This window comes from Lentinula edodes (assembly GCF_021015755.1).
Source record: "Lentinula edodes strain Le(Bin) 0899 ss11 chromosome Unknown C8R40scaffold_3, whole genome shotgun sequence".
NCBI classification, from domain to species: Eukaryota; Fungi; Basidiomycota; class Agaricomycetes; order Agaricales; family Omphalotaceae; genus Lentinula; species Lentinula edodes.
This window is the reverse complement of record NW_025764309.1, coordinates 1792559-1812076: the sequence shown is the minus strand read 5'-3', so window position 1 is coordinate 1812076 and position 19518 is coordinate 1792559. Positions and strand designations below refer to the sequence as shown.

Below are 19518 nucleotides of genomic sequence, written 5' to 3'. Positions count from 1 at the left end.
TGTACGATACATCATCCCATCACTGTCAAACTCCCATCGATTACTGATCCATCGATTACTGATCCACCTGACCCATCTTCTCCTTCTATCGGCTTCCGCCACCTTCCTTGTTCCTAAACTGTACAGTATTACATCGTTGTTTCTCGCAGACCGGATTATGTATATATAGCCAACCCTCCACAGCCTGGTCCCTTATCTTGACCTCTCTGTCATTATCTGGGACCAGGTATGTGCTTACTTATTATTACCTATGACTACGATACTCAATATATCTCTGTCATTATCTGGGACCAGTTCGCCTCCGCTCCGCTTAGTCGCTCCGCCTCACTCACCTGCTTAGTCGCTCCGCCTCACTGCCTGGCTTAGTCACCCCGCTTCCTGCTCCGCTAGTCACTCCGCCTCTGCCGCTTCGTGACATTAGGTCAAGATCCATTACTGCACTGACAGCCTACCGATAAGGTTGTCCTTGCAGGGTCTATAGACACCACGTCTTCCCCAGTTCCGCCCGACTCTGAAACACCTGTTGCCAGTATAGACTGCTCCGCACTCCCGCACGCACTTGACCCCAGAGACCAAGCTCACGCCCATAACAACGACGATACTTGGCGCGATTGCCAGTCTCAACCTTGCCCCAACGCCTTTTCGAACTCAATCCGAGAGCCACTCACTGTGAGCAATATAACCTTCCTGCCGATTCCCCAGCCCCGATTGCCTACTCCCATCATGTCGACTCCTATCCCGCCTGCCCCAAACACCTCTGCGGAGGATCTCATGGCTCAGCTCATCAGACAAGTAGCTAACCTTGCTACAGCTATGGAGGAACGCTCATCCTCTAAGTCAAGCATGAACAAACCCGAGGTTTTCAAGGGTAAAGATGGCGCTGAAGCCCGTCGCTTCATGGCTCAGTTCCAGAATTGGGCGTCAGAACAACCGGATCTCGCCAAAAGCCAAGTAAAACTCATCAAGTCCGCCTTGGGCTTCTTCACAGAAAGTGCCGGAGATTGGGCAACTCCCCATCTGCTACATTTCAATGCAGAAAATCCCCCTTTCGGAGGAAATTGGGAGGCGTTTCTGAAGGAATTTAGCCAACGGTTTGAACCAATGGACCCAGGTATGGAAGCCCGTAGCGAGATCAAGAATCTCAGGCAAAGTAAAGGACAGACAGTTGCGGAATTCGCTCAGAAGTTCAAGGATATCGGAGATCGGACTGAAATGTCTGATATTGACTTGCGGGAACGTTTCTTCACTGCATTACTCCCAGAGATCCGACAACACCTCATCACCGTCAACATTGCCCAAGGAATTGCTCCGACTCTGAAGGAGGCAATCAAACGGGCCATATCGGTGGATGTCTACCTGCACGATCCCACCATGACTGGCCAGAACTCTGGATACCCTCCCATGCATACCGCTCATACTACCCCTGCTGACCCCCACGCTATGGACATTGATGCAACCCACACCAGTAATGGGAATACTAGGGAAGCATTCCTAGCTCGCATGCGAGGACGATGCTTCGGCTGCGGTGCCCAAGGTCATGTCAAGCAAAACTGCCCACACCGAGAAACCACCTGCCGCTACTGTGGACGTCGAGGACATCTGGAAGCAGTCTGCCAAGACAAATTCATGGGACTCGGACGAGACCGAGGCCGACGCCAGCAACCTCGACGCCAACAGATATCCGCTACAGGACCCGCGCCATTCTCCCTATTCCCAAACGAATCCGTCCAAATCGCGTCCTCGACCCCAACATCTGCTTCTGCACCCGTAGCTGCTACTCCGAGCCCCCCTAACCAGGACTTTTCCAATCAGATTGGTCAAATAAGGGAATTACTTGATCGTGCTAACGCTATGTCCTCCTCGTCCTCTGGCTTTCAACAGGGTTTTTAAAGAGGGTACCTGTTAAGATCATGTACACCGTGTAACCGTGCCAAGGCCACAGGGTGTCTAAGTGCGGAAGACGAGTGGGACAGTAGTGAAGCTATTAACAACACCGCCGTTACGCCGTTAGTCCCCGGAGAGCGAGAGTAGAGAGAGAGGAGCTAAGTAGCAGCCAGGTCGGAGCGGCGGTATCGCCGATGACGAGGAGCGGACCAGAGGACGTTAAAGTCCTAAGGTCAAGGAGGACGTACTTCAAGGCGTTGAGCCAGAAGACTTAGAGAAGAGCTCAGTTGAGAAGGGAGATCTAAGTTGATCTAAGTTGATCTAAGTTGATAATTAAACTGAGGAACTACAGTAGCGTACAGGCAGTATTTATATCTACGGAACGGCGCATCGGTGCGGAGCGCTAGACTAACTACTAGGAGCTATACGAGTAGTACCTGCAGGGTAGAGTAAAAGACAATAAGGAGAGACTAGCACGAAAGAGTAAAAGACAATAATGAGAGACTAGAACGAAAGGATATGTGTAGCGAGAAAGAACAATAGGAAGAGATTACAATAAGAGCAGATCTTCGGAATACCGAGCGGCGGAATGGAGGCCCGTGGCATGGACTTGACAGTATCCCCCTCTTAGGCTTGAGCCCTCGAAAGCCATTAATACCGGTAGTTGGTTAGTCACCAAGGAAAAATTTTAAAGGCCGTCAGGATCGGGGATTTGGCCTATCAGTCAGCAGGAAAATTTTCGAAAGCCGTTAGTACCGGGAAATGGCGTTAGTCATCAGTGAAAATTTTCGGTTCACCGTACACCAAGTACAATTCGAAGGAAAATTTTCGCTGGTCCGTGCGCAGTTTTGCCGTATAAAAGGCCCAGAGTTTCGCCGGTAGGACCCAAGTTCCCAAAACTTCTAAGTCCAAAAAATGTCCGCTAGCCGTACCACCACTACCACCCTCACTTCCGCTACTACCGCTGGGCCTTCGAGGTCCCGAACAACAATTCCACCACCCGCCGACCCTGTCGACAACAACGAGGAGGAGTTGGAAGAAGACGACGATGAGGCTATCCGGCGGGCGGAGGAGAAGGTCCGCAGGATGAAGGCAAGGAAAGCGGCGGCGGCGGCGAGGAAGAAGGCCGAGGAAGAGGCAGCTAGGAAAGCTGCTGAGGAAGCGCAGAGGCAGAAGGAGGCGGCAGCTCGGGAGTTGGAGGAGCGCCGGAGGGTAATGGCGGCGGCGGCCACCGCTCGAAGTCAGCGGGGTTCCTCTCCAGGAGGAAGTTCGGTTTCCCTACGACGACCAGTGGTGGAAATTCGAAGGGAAAAGGGGAAAGGCAAAGCCAAGGCCCAGGTGAGTAATCGTAAGTTTTCGACAGTAACCTTAACTAACATTCCTGGTCTTGTTTGTAGCCTGTTGGAGGGGACCCCGACGACGGCGGTGACGGCGACGACGACGACGACGACGAAGATGAAAGAGTTCCCTGCGAACGATGCAGGAACAAGAAGATCCCTTGCCAGATGCAGGCTGGCAAGAGGAGTTCAATTATTTGTAAACCCTGTCACGACGCAAAGGTCAGATGCTCGTACTCCGGGCGTCCTTCGACGGTGAAGCGAGAGGGGGGAGGACAACCGATCGGCGAGCGCCTGGCGATCTTGGAGAGCCAAATGGCTCAACTGCTGGCAGACAACCGGCAGCTTCGAGAGGGCCAGTTGAAGGACAACACCTACAACCGCCATATCAACCGCAAATTGGACTGGTTGATGACGGACGCCGCGAGAAGGAGGAAAACGCCACCGGAGATGCCGGAACCAGGGCCTTCGCGGCTGCCGAAGAAGAGGCGAAGGGCCGTGGATAGTGAGGAGGAGGAAGAGGATAGGAGGATGGAAGAAGAAGAGGATGGAGAAGGAGAGGAGGAGGTAGAGGAGGAGGGAGAACCGGCGCCGAAGAAGGCCCGGTCGGAGAAAGGGAAGGAGAGGGCGGAGTAGAGTAACATCGGACATCGGACATCGGCCTTCGGCCTCTTCTTGTATACTTCTTGTCGCCCTGCCCTCGTTGTACAATTTTCTTTGTTGTTTGGTCTTTGTATATATAAAAAATGTTAACTCGATTTGAGATCGGAAAGCGAATGGGCCGCGAAGCGGCGTAAGAAATAATTAGTTCGAAGTGTAAATAGTATAAGTATGAATGAAATGTAAGTGCAAATAGTTCGAAGAAGAATGTAAGTAATTAAGAAAAAGGAGATAAACACTCAATTTGCTATCATCGTGTTTATCCTCTAAACGCACAAAGTAGACTTCGGCGGAGCGCGGTGAAAAAGGGAAATGGAATAAAATGATTTTTTGTGATCAAGGTCCAGGTTTGTGAGGGTATCGGGCGTGGAACGCCGGTACAAGTTCGTCAGCATGTAATTCCTCAGCAGCAACCCAAGAGAACTCATCGTCGGTACCTTCATAACCGGCCCACCGAATGTAATAACGTAGAGGACAACGTTTATACCTTCTGTCCAGCTTGGAGTCGAGGATTTCGGCAACGTTGTACTCCTCTTCCCCATCAACTTCAATTGGAGGTGGAGGAGATTGAGTACGATTCGGGAAAGGATTCGGCGTAACCGGCTCCAGCTGTGAGACGTGGAAAACCGGATGAATGCGGCGAAGATAGTCTGGGAGCTTGAGCTCGTAAGACAAAGTACCAGGTCGACTGATGACCTTGAAAGGACCAAGATATTTTTCTGAGAATTTTTCAGTAGGACGAGTAGAACGAATGTGCTTAGCAAGAACGAATACTTCGGAGCCGATCGGGAACTCCGGGTGCGAGATTCTTTTCCTGTCAGCTTGTTCCTTGTAACGAGACTGAGCTAAAAGGATTTCCTCTCGAAGGAAGACGTGGAGTTCATCGAGATTGACGACGAAGTCTCTGGCTAGATCAGACTTCATGTCGACCTCGGGCCGAACGGTGATATTTGGGTGGTATCCTTTGTTAGCGAAGAATGGAGTAATACCAGTGGAAGCATTGGGAGCGTTATTATAGGCGAACTCGGCGATCGGAAGTAGAGGCGACCAGTCATCTTGTTGGTAGGAACAATAAATCCTGATGTACTGCTCGAGAGTCTGGTTGACACGCTCAGTTTGCCCGTCGGCTTCCGGATGATATCCAGAGGTATAGTGAAGTTCCATGGAGAGCGCTTTACCGAGAGCCCGGAAAAACGCCGAAACAAATTCGGAACCACGATCGGAAGTAACATGATTAGGGACACCATGCTTAGAGAAGACGTGAATAACAAAAAGCTCAGCTAATTGTTCGGAAGTAATGGTGTCGTGAGTTGGAATAAATATAGCTTGTTTGGAAGATCGATCCACGACGACTAGGATAGCTGTATAGCCATTCGACATTGGTAGTTGCTCAATGAAGTCCATGGAGATGGAATCCCATGGCCGAACCGGAACCGGTAAAGGTTTCAACAAGCCGTAAGGCCGGTGACGGCGGGGCTTATTGCGACCACAGATAGTGCAAGAGGTAACGTAGTCACGAACAAAGTCTCTGACCTTGGGCCAGGTGTATTGACGACGTACAGCTTCCAGAGTGCGGTTCTGGCCGAAATGGCCGGAAAGTGGATGATCATGGAAACAGCGAAGTACTTGAAGGCGAAGATCGCCGTGATTAGGAACATAAATACGGTCGTCAAGGCGTAGTAGCTTGTCGCTACCTAAGCTCCAACGTTCATTGGAAGGATCTTTTGCAAGTTCCAAACCAGCAACGGAGCTCGGATCGGCGGGAAGGGCGAGAATGATAGCTTGGTGTAAAGCTTCGATATCCATGATAATCGAGGCTCGTAAAGCCGGACCTTCCAGAAAGGTAGCTCGAAGAGACGCAGTGAGTTGTTCGTTAGTAAAGATAGGACGAAAGTTATGAGGGTTCACTTGGGCGTAGCCGATATCCCCCTCTTTAGGGTAGACGTCCCAGCGTCTAGTTATCGAATCAGGTTTCTCGCCGAGTTTCCCCGGTCGGAAGCGAATGACCATATTAAATTGATGTAAAAATTCAGACCATCGGACCTGTCGGCGTGTAAGAACCTTGGTAGTAGAGAAATACTCAAGATTCTTGTGATCGGTGACGACGTCCACCGGATCACCCGAACCTTCCAGATAATGACGCCAAGCTTTAAAGGCCTCGAAGATGGCCAGTAGCTCTTTGTCGTGGGTATCGTAGTTGAGTTCCGCCGCATGAAGCGTTCTGGAAAGGAAGGCTAGAGGATGAATTTCACCGTCAGCATATTGGATGGAAAGAATAGCCGCAATGGCGTAATCGGAAGCGTCGGTCTCCACGATAAGTGGGCGATTCGGCTCCCAATGGGCCAGTATCGGCGCAGAAGTGAAAGCGATTTTGAGATTTTCGAAGGCCTCTTGACAGCTGCTGTCCCAGATCCAGGAAGCGCCTTTTCGGGTAAGCCGAGTCATCGGCACAACGATATCACTATAATTATAAATAAAACGACGATAGAAGTTTGCAAAACCCAGGAAGGACTGGATGTCCTTAACCTTCCTCGGGACCGGCCACTCTAGAACTGTCTGAACTTTCTCCTTGGACATAGTCAATCCGTCGGGAGAAAGAATATAACCCAAATACTCAACAGTATCCATATTGAATTCGCACTTCTCGGGGTTCGCGTAAAGCCGATGTTTCCGTAACCGCCGAAGAACTTCCTTAACGTGTTCTCGGTGTTCTTCTGGTGTATCAGAGTAGATCAGAATATCGTCAAGATAGACGATGACGCAGACATCGAGCATGTCAGAGAAGATGTCATTAACAAACCGCTGGAAAGCCGCAGGGGCGTTCGTAAGGCCGAACGGCATGACCTTCCATTCGTAAGAGCCGTAGCGGGTCCGAAAGGTGGTTTTCCATTCGTCACCTTCAGCAATTCTGACTAGATGATAAGCGTGAGCGAGATCCAATTTGGTGTATATTTTAGCTCTTTTCGGAGCGTCGAGAAGATCTGAAATGAGTGGAAGTGGGTAACGATCCTTTTTGGTGATACGATTGAGTCCACGGAAATCGACGCAAAGGCGAAGTTTGCCGTCTTTCTTCGGGACAAAAAGGACCGGAGCGCCGTGAGGAGAGGATGATGGGGTAATGGCACCAGTAGCCAGCTGTTTGTCAATAAAGTCTTTAAGGGCGACTAGCTCCTTTTCAGACAAAGGATAAATACGGCCGAGAGGCGGCGAAGCGCCCTCTTCCAAGTCAATCTTCAGGTCGTAAGGTCTGTGTTCAGGAAGTGAATCTGCAGCAATCTCGTCGAAGACGTCTGCAAACTCCGCGTACTCTTCTGGGATAGAAGGATGGAGTGGAGGGAAAGTAGGAGTGGTGGAAGAGCGGTCGGCGGCGCGGGCCGCGACCTCTGAGTGGATAGCACGAAGTAAGATGGGTTCCATACCAGCGTCCTTGCAAGCCCTGTTAAAGACTGCAGCACTGACAAGTGCAATGTCGACTTCGGGAGTTTCCAGTTGAGCAGCGAATTGAGAGACCGTAGGGTAAGAATAGATGGGTTCAAAGGGGAATTTGGACGAAAGGGGCTTGGCCCGTAAAGTCCGAGAGCGGGAGCGAGAGCGAGAGCGAGGTGAGTCCCCAGGAGGGGTCTCCAGAATTGTCGGTGAAACCGACGGCGGAAGTTCCGGTAGCGGAACAGCGACCTTTGCATCAACAGTGTTGACGGCAGAAGGCACAGACGTCTGTGGAGAATCAAGGTGTGAAGTGTTACGGAACGTAATGTTTCGAGATGCCCAGTCAATCAACGGATTGTAGCGGGATAAGAAACTGTAACCTAGTACTGCTTTACAAGATGAATCTAAATGTGTAACATAAAAGGGTAATAGAAGCAGCTCGCCGGAAGGGAACCGAACGGCGATATTCGCCATATCGGTAATGGGTTTAGAAGATAATGAACCATCAAAGAGACGAAGATTAACAGGAGAGATTTTGGTCGTAGGAATGGAATTTTGAGAAACATAACGAGTATCGATGAAAGAGTCAGTAGAACCAGAATCAACAAGAGTAGGAAATTTAAGAAGAGCAGAGATAGGTTCGGCCGGCGCGGCCGAATCGGATAAAGGAAATTCAGTAGTTAATGATATTACAAGAGATCGTTCAATGGAAGAAAGAGCGGACGCGTTGAGATATAACTCCCCAGGTGAGGTATGAACCTGATCAACGCAGCTCCCGTTTCGTACCGGGGAACAAGAGCTGCGGACTAGTTTTCCGAATCCTCTTCAACAACCTCAATGGTTGCTTCGGGGGTTTCTTCAACCTCGGCAGCGCGGCCCTTCGATTCTCGGGCCTTTCGCTTATTGCAGTCAGCAATCTGATGCTTACCACCGCAGAAGAGACAAAGGTTGTTCTTCATCCTTCTCTCCCGTTCGGAGGGAAGTACTTTACCATCTGCTCCTAGATGGTTGAACGCGGGGCGCTGACCGCCGGATTGGCCGGAATTCGAAGAGTTCTGGGGCTTACCATTGTTGTTAGGCTTTCCACCAGAGAAGGGTTTAGGTTTCGGCGTGAGCGGCGCCGAAGAGCCCGAAGGCTGAGAATTGTTTTGCTGGTTAGTAGAACCAGTCTTGAAGTCCGAGGAACCCTTCTTCGGGTTCCGAGCAATAAAAGGCTTACCAGCCTCACGCTTTCTAGTTTCCTCGCGTTTCCAATAACGATTGTCAATACGAAGAACTTCTTGACGATAATCGGCGAGCGTCGCCGGCTCGGGCAAACGCGCCATTTCGTCCTTAATACGTTCAGCTAAGCCTCGTCCATAAGCCCATTTCAGGGCAGCAGAATCCCAGTTGGTACTAGCAGCCAGGGTGTTGAACCGGATATTGTATTTCCGGATGTTCTCGGTTTCCTTCATCTTCAGATTACCGAGAGAATCTTCGGCCTCGCCTTGGGCGTCGTAAACGCCGAAATTGTCCTGAAGCTCCTTTACAAGGGCTTTGAAGGAGGACGTCCAGGCCGGCAGCGAGTCGAGATCCGGATCGAGGATATCAGGGACAAACCATTCTTTGGCTGACCCACTGAGATAGGAAAGGGTGTAGTTCACCTTCCTTTGGTCGGTGAAGTACTTTGGACGGTCATTAAAGACCAGGGCGAGATTGACGAAGAACGTCTTGAGTTTTCGGGGATCCGAACCGTCGAAGACCTCTGGCTCCTTGACCTTGCTCTTGGATTCAGAGCTGTCAGAAGGGCGGCCGAGGGCGGCGAGGACGGTACCAAGGGTCTCAATGGAACCCTTGAACCCCGAGAGGAGTTCCAACATAGCTCGTTGCTCGTTGGGGATGTCAGGAGAGATTGGGGAACGAGGACCACCAGGTCCACCAGGACCACCCGGACCGCCGGGACCACCAGGACCTCCAGGTCCACTGGGGTCACCAGGCTCACCACGCGGTAAACCGCCGGAGTCGTCATCCAGATCGTCATGATTGTTGTCGGCGCCCGGATCGTCGGGGTCGACAGGAGGGTCTTGATCATCGTGATCACCGGTGTCCAAATCGAAGTGAGGAGGTGGGTCACGAGGAGATTCAGAAGCAGCACGACGTTGGGGTTGTTTACCCGTACGGCGGGCTATGGCTTGGAGGATTGGGGAATCAATTCGAGTAGTAGACCGGCCCCGAGCCGGAGCGACCACGGGGGGTTGTCCACGGCGAGGGGTCAAGACTTGGACAGGTTGTCCGTCACCAGTGTACAAGGTGCTGTATTCGAATTGTTGTTCTTCTTCCATGGCTTCAGGAAGAGTTGACGTAGTAGGAACTGTGGCTGGACCGAAACCGCGATTACGGCGACGTGGTTGACCGATGGCAGAGATAGAGTCGGAGAATGGGGCAAATGATTGGGCTGTAGTGAAGAAAGTATTTTCTTCGGAGTTAGCTCTAGATTGAGCTCGAGTTTTCGGAGGCATAAAAAATGATATGTCAGTACGACGTTAACGGATTGAGTTTAATTATACTGTTAAGATCATGTACACCGTGTAACCGTGCCAAGGCCACAGGGTGTCTAAGTGCGGAAGACGAGTGGGACAGTAGTGAAGCTATTAACAACACCGCCGTTACGCCGTTAGTCCCCGGAGAGCGAGAGTAGAGAGAGAGGAGCTAAGTAGCAGCCAGGTCGGAGTGGCGGTATCGCCGATGACGAGGAGCGGACCAGAGGACGTTAAAGTCCTAAGGTCAAGGAGGACGTACTTCAAGGCGTTGAGCCAGAAGACTTAGAGAAGAGCTCAGTTGAGAAGGGAGATCTAAGTTGATCTAAGTTGATCTAAGTTGATAATTAAACTGAGGAACTACAGTAGCGTACAGGCAGTATTTATATCTACGGAACGGCGCATCGGTGCGGAGCGCTAGACTAACTACTAGGAGCTATACGAGTAGTACCTGCAGGGTAGAGTAAAAGACAATAAGGAGAGACTAGCACGAAAGAGTAAAAGACAATAATGAGAGACTAGAACGAAAGGATATGTGTAGCGAGAAAGAACAATAGGAAGAGATTACAATAAGAGCAGATCTTCGGAATACCGAGCGGCGGAATGGAGGCCCGTGGCATGGACTTGACAGTACCCGCTTCGGCTGCACCGAGAGTACCCCGTAATCAGTTTGTTATGTTCGCTACTTCCTCGTATGACTCGCACCCATCATGTACAATATCGTCGATCCGGGAATTAAACTCTACTTCCCCACATTTCCGAATTCATGCGAGACTAAGAGGAAGGAATCACAGTATAACAACTGCAGCCATGGTAGACTGTGGAGCTACCGCCCTGTTTTTAAACCAAAACTTTGTCACCCGGAACCATGTAAGATGTGCACCCCTCCATAAACCAATCGACGTTTTTAATATCGATGGAACACCTAACCGAGCTGGACGGATAACCCATTTTGCACGTCTAGCACTCACAGTGGATAATCAAGAACGATGGATGGACTTTCTGATCACCAACCTAGGAGGTGAAGACATCATCCTTGGACTCCCCTGGCTACGGAAGGTAAATCCGGAGATTGATTGGGAGAAAGGACGACTTTCAGTAAAGCCTCCTCGAGTAACGATAGAAGAAGTTCCAGATGAGGAGATCTTGTACTCTCATCTAGCTGCCACTCACACAGAAACCCCGATCCTCGAACTCCCGGAACTGGAACCTCTCGCAGAAAACCCCCACATTGAGGTGCCACTAGAAGCGACCCTTGAACCGAGTGAATCAGCAGCGGTGGAAGAACCACCAATACACCGAATTCGAGCTAATCATAAAACTCGCCGGGCATGGGTAAAAGCAGGAATTCTAGAGGAACAGACGGAGGAAGTCTGGTGCGCCGCAGGATTCACTTACTCCCAGCAGCTAGCAGAGGAAGCCAACCGAGACAAACCCGTTAAAACCTTCGAAGAAATGGTCCCTGAGCAGTATCGTGATTTCAAGAAGGTTTTCTCAGAATCCGCCTCCGAACGATTACCTGCCCACCAACCTTGGGACCATGCGATTGATCTCGTACCTGGAGCACCGGCAACCATGCGTACCAAGATTTATCCCATGTCCCTAAACGAGCAGGAGGAGTTGGATCGTTTCCTAGAAGAAAACCTACGAAAAGGCTATATCGTCCCCTCAAAATCACCAATCTCATCACCGGTCTTCTTCGTAAAGAAGAAGGATGGGAAACTCCGTTTCGTACAAGACTACCGGAAACTGAACGAGTACACTGTGAAGAACCGATACCCTCTCCCATTAGTTGCTGACATCATTAGTCGACTTCAGGGAGCCAGATACTTCACGAAGTTTGATGTCCGCTGGGGTTACAATAACATACGGATTAAGAAGGGGCATGAATGGAAAGGCGCGTTTGCAACAACCCGAGGCTTGTTCGAGCCTAAGGTCATGTTCTTTGGTCTCACAAATTCCCCTGCCACGTTCCAAGCACTTATGAATGCTATATTTGCTGATCTCATCGCAGCCGGCAAGGTGGCAGTCTATCTAGATGACATCCTTATCTTCAGTAACGATCTCGAGGAACACCGACGAATGGTACGGGAAGTATTAACCCGGTTAGAAAAGCACGACCTCTACCTACGACCAGAAAAATGCGAATTTGAACAACAACAGATTGAATACCTCGGACTCATCATCTCAGAAGGGGAGGTGAGAATGGATCCGGTAAAAGTAGCGGCTGTTCGCGACTGGCCAGTCCCTACTAATCTTCGGGAACTACGAGGATTCTTGGGATTTGCAAACTTCTACCGACGCTTTATCCGGAATTTTGCCAAAATAGCACGACCTCTGAACGACCTGACGAAGAAAGACACCAGCTTTACCTGGACCGACACTCGACAGAAAGCATTTGATACCCTTCGAGAAGCCTTCATCTCCGCACCAATCCTTGCTCTATGGACACCAGACAGGCCTACTCGAATCGAGGTAGACGCATCAGGCTTTGCCACGGGAGGCGCCCTTATGCAGAAGCAAGACGATGGCCAATGGCATCCGGTAGCCTTCAGATCGGCATCCATGCAGCCAGCGGAACGGAACTACGAAATCTACGATCGAGAAATGCTTGCTATCATTGAAGCACTGAAGGATTGGAGGAACTTTCTAGAAGGACTCCCTCAACCATTCGACATCATTACGGACCATTCGAACCTCGAATTCTGGCGCACTGCACAAGACCTCACCCGCCGACAAGCCCGATGGGCCCTCTATCTGTCACGGTTTGACTTTCATATGATCCACCGCCCTGGTAGAGTAAACACCCAAGCTGATGCTCTCTCCCGCATGGCAGTTCATCATGTATCGGACAGCGATGATAACCGACAACAGACAGTCCTTAAACCTGGCCACTTCGTAAAAATTGCAGCTTCGATCCTACAGAACCCCTTAGAGGATCGTATCCGGAAAGCCTCAGAACGGGAGGCACAGGTATTGGAGGGTCTCAAAACAGTCAAAGAGCACGGACTACAGCGCTTGGCCAATGGGATAGCCGAATGGGAAGAAGACAATGGGTTGGTCTACTACCGAGGTCGAGTATACGTACCAGCAAACGACGACCTACGCACTGAGGTACTCCGTCAATGCCACGACCATCCAACTGCAGGACACCCCGGACTACACGGGACACTCGACTTGGTCAGTACCCATTTCTGGTGGCCTACGTTGCGCTCTTTTGTGGAAAAATACGTTGAAGGATGCGAGGTTTGCGCCCGTAAGAAGATCCAGCGACACCCACGGGCCGTAACTTAACCATTAGATGTACCATCCGGTCTATGGGAAGAGGTAGGGGTTGACCTGATAACACAGCTACCTAACTCCCAAGGCTACGATGCTGTCTTGGTTTGCACAGACCTGTATGGAAAACAAATTCATGCCATTCCTTGCACCAGCTCCATCACAGCCGAAGGCGTTGCCGATATTTACTACCGAGAGATCTTCCGTCTCCATGGTCTTCCTCTTCACTTTAAATCCGACCGCGGACCCCAGTTTGCAGCTAAACTCATGCGATCCCTTCTCGCTAGGCTAGGAATTAAATCAGATCTAACCTCCGGATACCGTCCTCAGTCTAATGGCCAAACCGAACGAGCAAATCAGGAAGTAGAGAAATACATCCGCCTCTATGTAGGACGACGACAAGACGACTGGGCAGAGCACCTTCCCATGGCGGAGTTTGTGATTAACTCACGGACTCATTCTGCGCTAGGCATGTCCCCGTTCGAGCTAACCTACGGCTATCTTCCCCTGTTCAATATCCCAGTGGGCCAACGCAGCGGTATTCCAGCTGTGGATGACCGTATACGGATTCTCCGAGAAGCGCGACAAGATGCCGGAGCTGCCTTACACCTAGGAAAGAAACAACAGAAGGAGGGATACGAACGCGGGAAGCGGAAAGCTCATCAATTTAAAGTTGGAGACCTAGTCTGGCTCAGTGCAGAGGATATTAACCTTCAACTTTCCAGTGAAAAGTTAGGAGATCGACAGCTTGGCCCTTATCGCATTCTGGAGAAAATTGGCCCTTTAGATTACCGCCTTGACCTTCCCCTATCCCTAGATCGCCTCCATCCCGTCTTCCATGTCGATAAACTATACCCCTGGAAAGGTAACTCCATTAATGGCGAAATACCAACACCACCAGAGCCGGTATACTTAGAGGATGAAGACGAACCGGAATACGAAGTAGAGGAGATCTTAGACAGCCGGGTTCGATGGAAGAAGTTGGAATATTTGGTTAAGTGGAAAGGTTACGATGCAGGGCACAACTCTTGGGAACCCGCAGCCAACCTCAGTCGAGCACCAAAAATGGTTCGGGCCTTTCATAAAAAACACCCAACAGCGGCAAAGCCTTGACCATCGAGGGCAATGGTCATAAGGAGGGGGGTAATGTCATAAAGTACGCAGCCCCTATCATTTTCCTTTTCTCACCGTCTCGACGCCTTTACTTGTACGATACATCATCCCATCACTGTCAAACTCCCATCGATTACTGATCCATCGATTACTGATCCACCTGACCCATCTTCTCCTTCTATCGGCTTCCGCCACCTTCCTTGTTCCTAAACTGTACAGTATTACATCGTTGTTTCTCGCAGACCGGATTATGTATATATAGCCAACCCTCCACAGCCTGGTCCCTTATCTTGACCTCTCTGTCATTATCTGGGACCAGGTATGTGCTTACTTATTATTACCTATGACTACGATACTCAATATATCTCTGTCATTATCTGGGACCAGTTCGCCTCCGCTCCGCTTAGTCGCTCCGCCTCACTCACCTGCTTAGTCGCTCCGCCTCACTGCCTGGCTTAGTCACCCCGCTTCCTGCTCCGCTAGTCACTCCGCCTCTGCCGCTTCGTGACACAATTTTGTTTTTTCCCTTTGGGGAGCCTGGCTAATGCTATTCCCCATAAGGACCGTGTCACCTCACCTTTCATTTCTTATCCTTTGTACTGCTTCATAGTATGTGACAGTTCACAGAAACAGGTTAACTTTAAAGAGATTCAACTCACCCCGAGACAAAGACATGACTAATCAGTTGGTAAAATCTTTTTCAAAATAATAATATCAAAGACTTGATGGATCTTAATTAAGGCATCTTCGGAAGGGTTATCATCCCGAGCACATATGATACCGGAAGAATCATTCGATTTAGCTCTCCATCTTCCATCTTCCTGATTTGATATGGCATCGATGTCCCACATCCAAATCTCCTGGTCCCTGTGAAGAATTTCACTCAACCCTGTCTGTGGAGCCGACCCAAACAAACACCATCGTCGGGGACTTTCTCCAGTGATAGTTCCCTGTGCAATGTGATAACACCTCCATAGTTGGTGCGCGGCTGCAACAAGGACTATGTAAAGTTTGATAGATATGAGTCATGGAGACGGATAGCTGCCCCAATCAGCCCGAAAGCACAACCAACACACAACCACCACGAAAATAGTTTATATGGATGTCTCGAATCGACGTTGCTGACTAGGATGGATTACTGTGTTGTGTGTTACCAGGCTGGAGTAGATACACAGCGTGGATGATCGAGATTCGAAACGATAGTAGTGAGACCGCCTACTACGATGGATTTGCGATGAATGATATGCCAAGCACAAATTTTCTGCACTTGCGCTTGAGCAGAGTGGAGGTACGGAAGCAGGTAGTGATGTGCTTGAGCGGTGGAGGTATCGAAGTAGGATAAGAGGGAGTACATACTTATTACTACTAGAACGACATCGACAAAAAGTCATCAACGATCCCAAGATCAAAACCATGATAATCATGATAATATCGTCCGTTCGATATGAATCATCTATCCTACACACCATACACACCCTACACTACCCTATCCTACCCTCCCCTATACTATATACAACGAATCCTACATTTTCACAATCCAACAACTCAATAATACATCCATCCAACTAACCAAGCTTCCATCCTTCGTTCCCTTACATGGGGGTATCAATCCCTCCACTTTCCCTCCTCCCAACCCTCCCATCCATCCATCCATACAAATAGATCACAGCCCCCTAAATCCACCCTACCTAAATCCAACCTACCTAAATCCACCCCCTCCCTCCTTCCCCTCCTCAATTACAATCACATCAAATCCCCACCCACCCCCTCCCCCTCCCCCACTCAACCCCCCTCCTCAACTGCTCCAGCGTAAGGAATATAAGAATAGTGGTGGGCTGGAGCCGGACCCACGCGGGGACCCAGCCTTTGAAGACGAAGAGGGGGCCTTCGGTGGCGAGGGCGGTGCGGAGGGTGAGGATGGTTGACTGTTGGGGAGAGGGGAGGGGGGGGGAAAGGGAAAAGAGGAAGGGGGAGGGGTAGGGAGAGCCAAGAAGGTGAGGAGAGGGATGAGTAAAGACAAAAACAAGAAGAAAAGAAAAGAAGAAAAGAAAAAACGCACACTACTCCCCGGCCCACTTGCGTTCATGATCCTCGATTTCAACACGTCTGCTGGGGAGCAGACTGTTGTTGCTACTGTTCCCTGTTTTTTGTTTGAAGATATTGGGGAGAGGGGGGAGGGGGAAGGAAGGGGGAAGGGGAGAGGAGAGGGAGGGAGGGGGAGGGAGAGGGGAGAGAGTGAGTGAGTTATGGGAGATGAGAGATGAGAGATGAGTGAAGATAAGGGATACACGGGTATCGCAAAGCAAAGCAAAGCAAAGCAAAGAAAATAAGTAAGTAGTAAATAACCCGTTGTAGAATACGTCGGACAGTGAAGAAGGGTTCTATCACAACCAAAGAGCGAACGAGCAAAAGCGCAGGAGAGTAGGAGAGTAGGAAACGGGACGGGACGGACACAGCGCATGGAAATACACACAGACGTAGGTAGAACGAGGTAACCCGTCACCCGTCACCCGTAACCTGTCACCCACCCATCCACCCACACACCCATCCACCCCTCTACCCACCTCTACCCGTCTAGGTAATAATCACCGATCTAAATCCGCACGGGGGTGGTATATAACCCATCCTTGGAAATATAACCCACTTGGAAATTGTTCGATTCCTGTACCCAATCCCCGTGTTTGCTGATCCCATTCCATTCCATTCCCCGTGCTGATCCCATTCCCTGTGCTGATCCCGATCCTAGCAGAGGAAGACGATGACTAATCCCATTCCCAATTCCCCGAGCTGATCCCATTCCTTGCAGAGGAAGACGATGACTAATCCCAATCCCAATCCCAATCCCAATCCCAATCCCCGTGGAATACGAGAAGGGGTACGTGGAATACAGGAAGGGTGCGTGGAATACGGGAAGGGTATAAGGAGGGTATGAAACACGAAGGCAGAAGGAGAAGGGAGAAACGAAGACAGAAGGGAGAAACGAAGACACAAGGACAAGAATTCGGACCACACGGCCACGGAGCACAAAAGCACAAAAGCGAACGAAGAGAACCAAGGAAGCGAGAAAGTGAGAAAGCAAGGCGGGCGAGGAGAACCGAGAACCGAGAAACGAAGAGAACGGAGAAACGAAGCAAGACCCCAGCCCCAGACCCAATTCCCCATCAACAAACAAACAAGCAAGCAAGCAAGCAAGCAAGCAAGCAAGCAAACAAACAAAGCAAACAAAGCAACAAAGCAAACAAACAAAGCAAGCAACAAACAAAGCAAGCAAGCAACAAAGAACGGCGAAAACAACTCACCGCAGCGAAACTCGCCGTGAAATGACAATATATATTATCCTCGAAATACGGTGTGGCGAGGAGGGAGGCTTTGAAGAAGTCGTAGCTGTGCATAATCGAAAACACGGATTAGTACTCGCGGATTAGTTACTGGATACTCGACATCGAGGAGGAGGGAAGGAGAGAGGAAAAAGGAGAGAGGGAAGGAGAGAGGAAAGAGGAGAGAGGGAAGAGAGAGGGAAGGAGGAAGGGAGAGAAGAAAGGAGAAAAGGGCACCTAGCCAACTGCGACGCATTCATCAACACCGCTCTAAAGACATTGGGACCAACACCGCGTGCGAGAGAGGAGGGGCCTTCTTCTCTGACCATCTACACGGGAGACTCTCAGTACAAGGAGGTGGATACTCAGTACAACGTCGGTGGATAGGAGCAATCACACGTTCGGATAAGAAGAGGAAGAAAGCAAGAGAGAAAGAGAGAAAGAGGGAAGAAAGAGAAAGCAACACACCCTAAACAACGCATCAAAACAATGTTTGTAGTTAAACCTCTTCTCGGGGGGTTTGGCAAAGTCGCCTTGGAGACGGACCATTACGATTTCTAGGTGACGTATGGGAGGAGTGGGATCAGCGATCAGCGACTACGAGTAGTAACAGACGTAGGAGAGGAACGGAGAGTGGAAGTAGAGGGAAGAGAGAAGGAGAGAAGTAGGAAAAAAAGCACGCTCACCCCCCGGATTCCCAACCAACCCCGCAATCCCCCCCGCCATACTCCCCGCCAGCCCCAACTTCCACGCCGGTGCCCCCGGCGCCGTAGCATCCAGCATCTACAGCGATAAATCAAAACAATCAGCCTTTCTCCCTTTCACCCCCTCCCTCCCCCTCACACCACATACACATCACATACACACCACATACCTTCTTACTCTCCTCATACGCCCAAAACCTACACATCGAATAACTCATCTGGCGCATCCACGTCCCGGTGATCCCATCGAAGAGCCCGCGCGGGCCGGCGGTGCGGAGGGTCTTTTGGATGGAGGCGAGCATGCGTTTGTCGCCGGAGGCTTGGAGGCGGACTTTTGTTAGGTCTAGGGGGCTGGAGGGGGTGAGGTGAGCGACAGAGAGAGGAGAAGGGAGGGAGAAGAAGAGGGTGAGAGAAAAAGAGGGTGAGGGGGTGGGAGGGAGGCAGGGAAAGGGAAGGAGAGGAGAGAGAGGGTGAGCGACAGAGAGGGTAGGAGAGAGGAAGGGAAGGGAAGGGAAAGAGGAAGACAGAGAGGAACGCACTGTGTAATACTAGCAGCGATCGTAGCAGCTACACCGCCTAGCCAGAACGGGTATGGTTTCTTCTTTGGCGTAGTCGTCGTAGGTGGTGGTGTAGCCATACCCGGGTTTACTGCGTTGGATGGGTCGGGGGTAGAGGTGGGAGTGAGGGTGGATTTGGATGACATTGTCTTGTGTCCTGAGGTGATGTGGTGGGGTGTGGTATCTATACTCGTAGCTTCAGTCAACGACGTACAAGCGAATCGAATCGAATCGAAGGGATGGGATGAGACGAGACGAACCAAAGATCCTATCGTTCTACCAAAGACGTTCTCTACTAGCAGTATCTTTCAATCAATCAATCTAAATCTTGTCCAGAGGGTAATCCGTTCCAAGTGTCGAGTAGTTCCAAGGATCGAGTAGTTCCAAGGGTTGAGTAGTTCGAGGTCGACGTATAGGGAAAAAGGTAAACCACGAAGCGAAGCGACAGCTACGTTACGGTTCGAACCGTGGAAGTGTCCGTGGTTATCCGTGCGAGTAGTCCGTGCGACTAATCCAATCCCAAAGAGTAATCCGAAAGAACCCCCAACGCCACGTCGTGTGCCGTGCGTAAAAGATGCGTGGGTGCGTGAGCTGATCCCTCCTTTATACCCCACACACAAAACGTGATGAGCTGAGTGAGTAAACGGCCGCTGATGAATGGCTGAATCTATCCCAGGTGAATAGCTGAATACGGCTGAATAGTGTATAGTGAATAAGGGCAAGGT

The 19518-nt window shown here is 50.4% G+C and overlaps 2 protein-coding genes across 2 annotated transcripts; both read right to left on the bottom strand.

Annotated features, from left to right (window-relative positions):
* Nucleotides 1–15989: 15989 nt before the first annotated feature.
* On the bottom strand, nucleotides 15990–18023 carry C8R40DRAFT_1084916 (uncharacterized protein). Its single transcript, XM_046227315.1, has 2 exons — nucleotides 17515–18023; nucleotides 15990–16355 (listed from the first exon to the last, which is right to left on the bottom strand). The coding sequence occupies exons 1-2, from the start codon at nucleotides 17605–17607 to the stop codon at nucleotides 16011–16013; spliced, it is 438 nt and encodes a 145-aa protein (XP_046091272.1). The 5' UTR covers nucleotides 17608–18023; the 3' UTR covers nucleotides 15990–16010.
* Nucleotides 17770–18939, bottom strand: C8R40DRAFT_1066272 (mitochondrial carrier domain-containing protein; the record flags this gene model as incomplete). Its single annotated transcript, XM_046225758.1, has 5 exons — nucleotides 17770–17802; nucleotides 18001–18089; nucleotides 18219–18315; nucleotides 18407–18587; nucleotides 18776–18939. The coding sequence occupies 5 exons, from the start codon at nucleotides 18937–18939 to the stop codon at nucleotides 17770–17772; spliced, it is 564 nt and encodes a 187-aa protein (XP_046091271.1).
* Between the last annotated feature and the right edge of the window lie 579 nt (nucleotides 18940–19518).

Excerpts from the sequence above, each read along its gene's own strand:
- C8R40DRAFT_1084916 (XM_046227315.1), bottom strand. The coding sequence starts at position 17,607 with ATGCACAGCTACGACTTCTTCAAAGCCTCCCTCCTCGCCACACCGTAT. Across the intron at positions 16,356-17,514 it reads TCACGGCGAGTTTCGCTGCG|GGAACAGTAGCAACAACAGT; the intron begins GTGAGTTGTTTT and ends AACAAAAAACAG.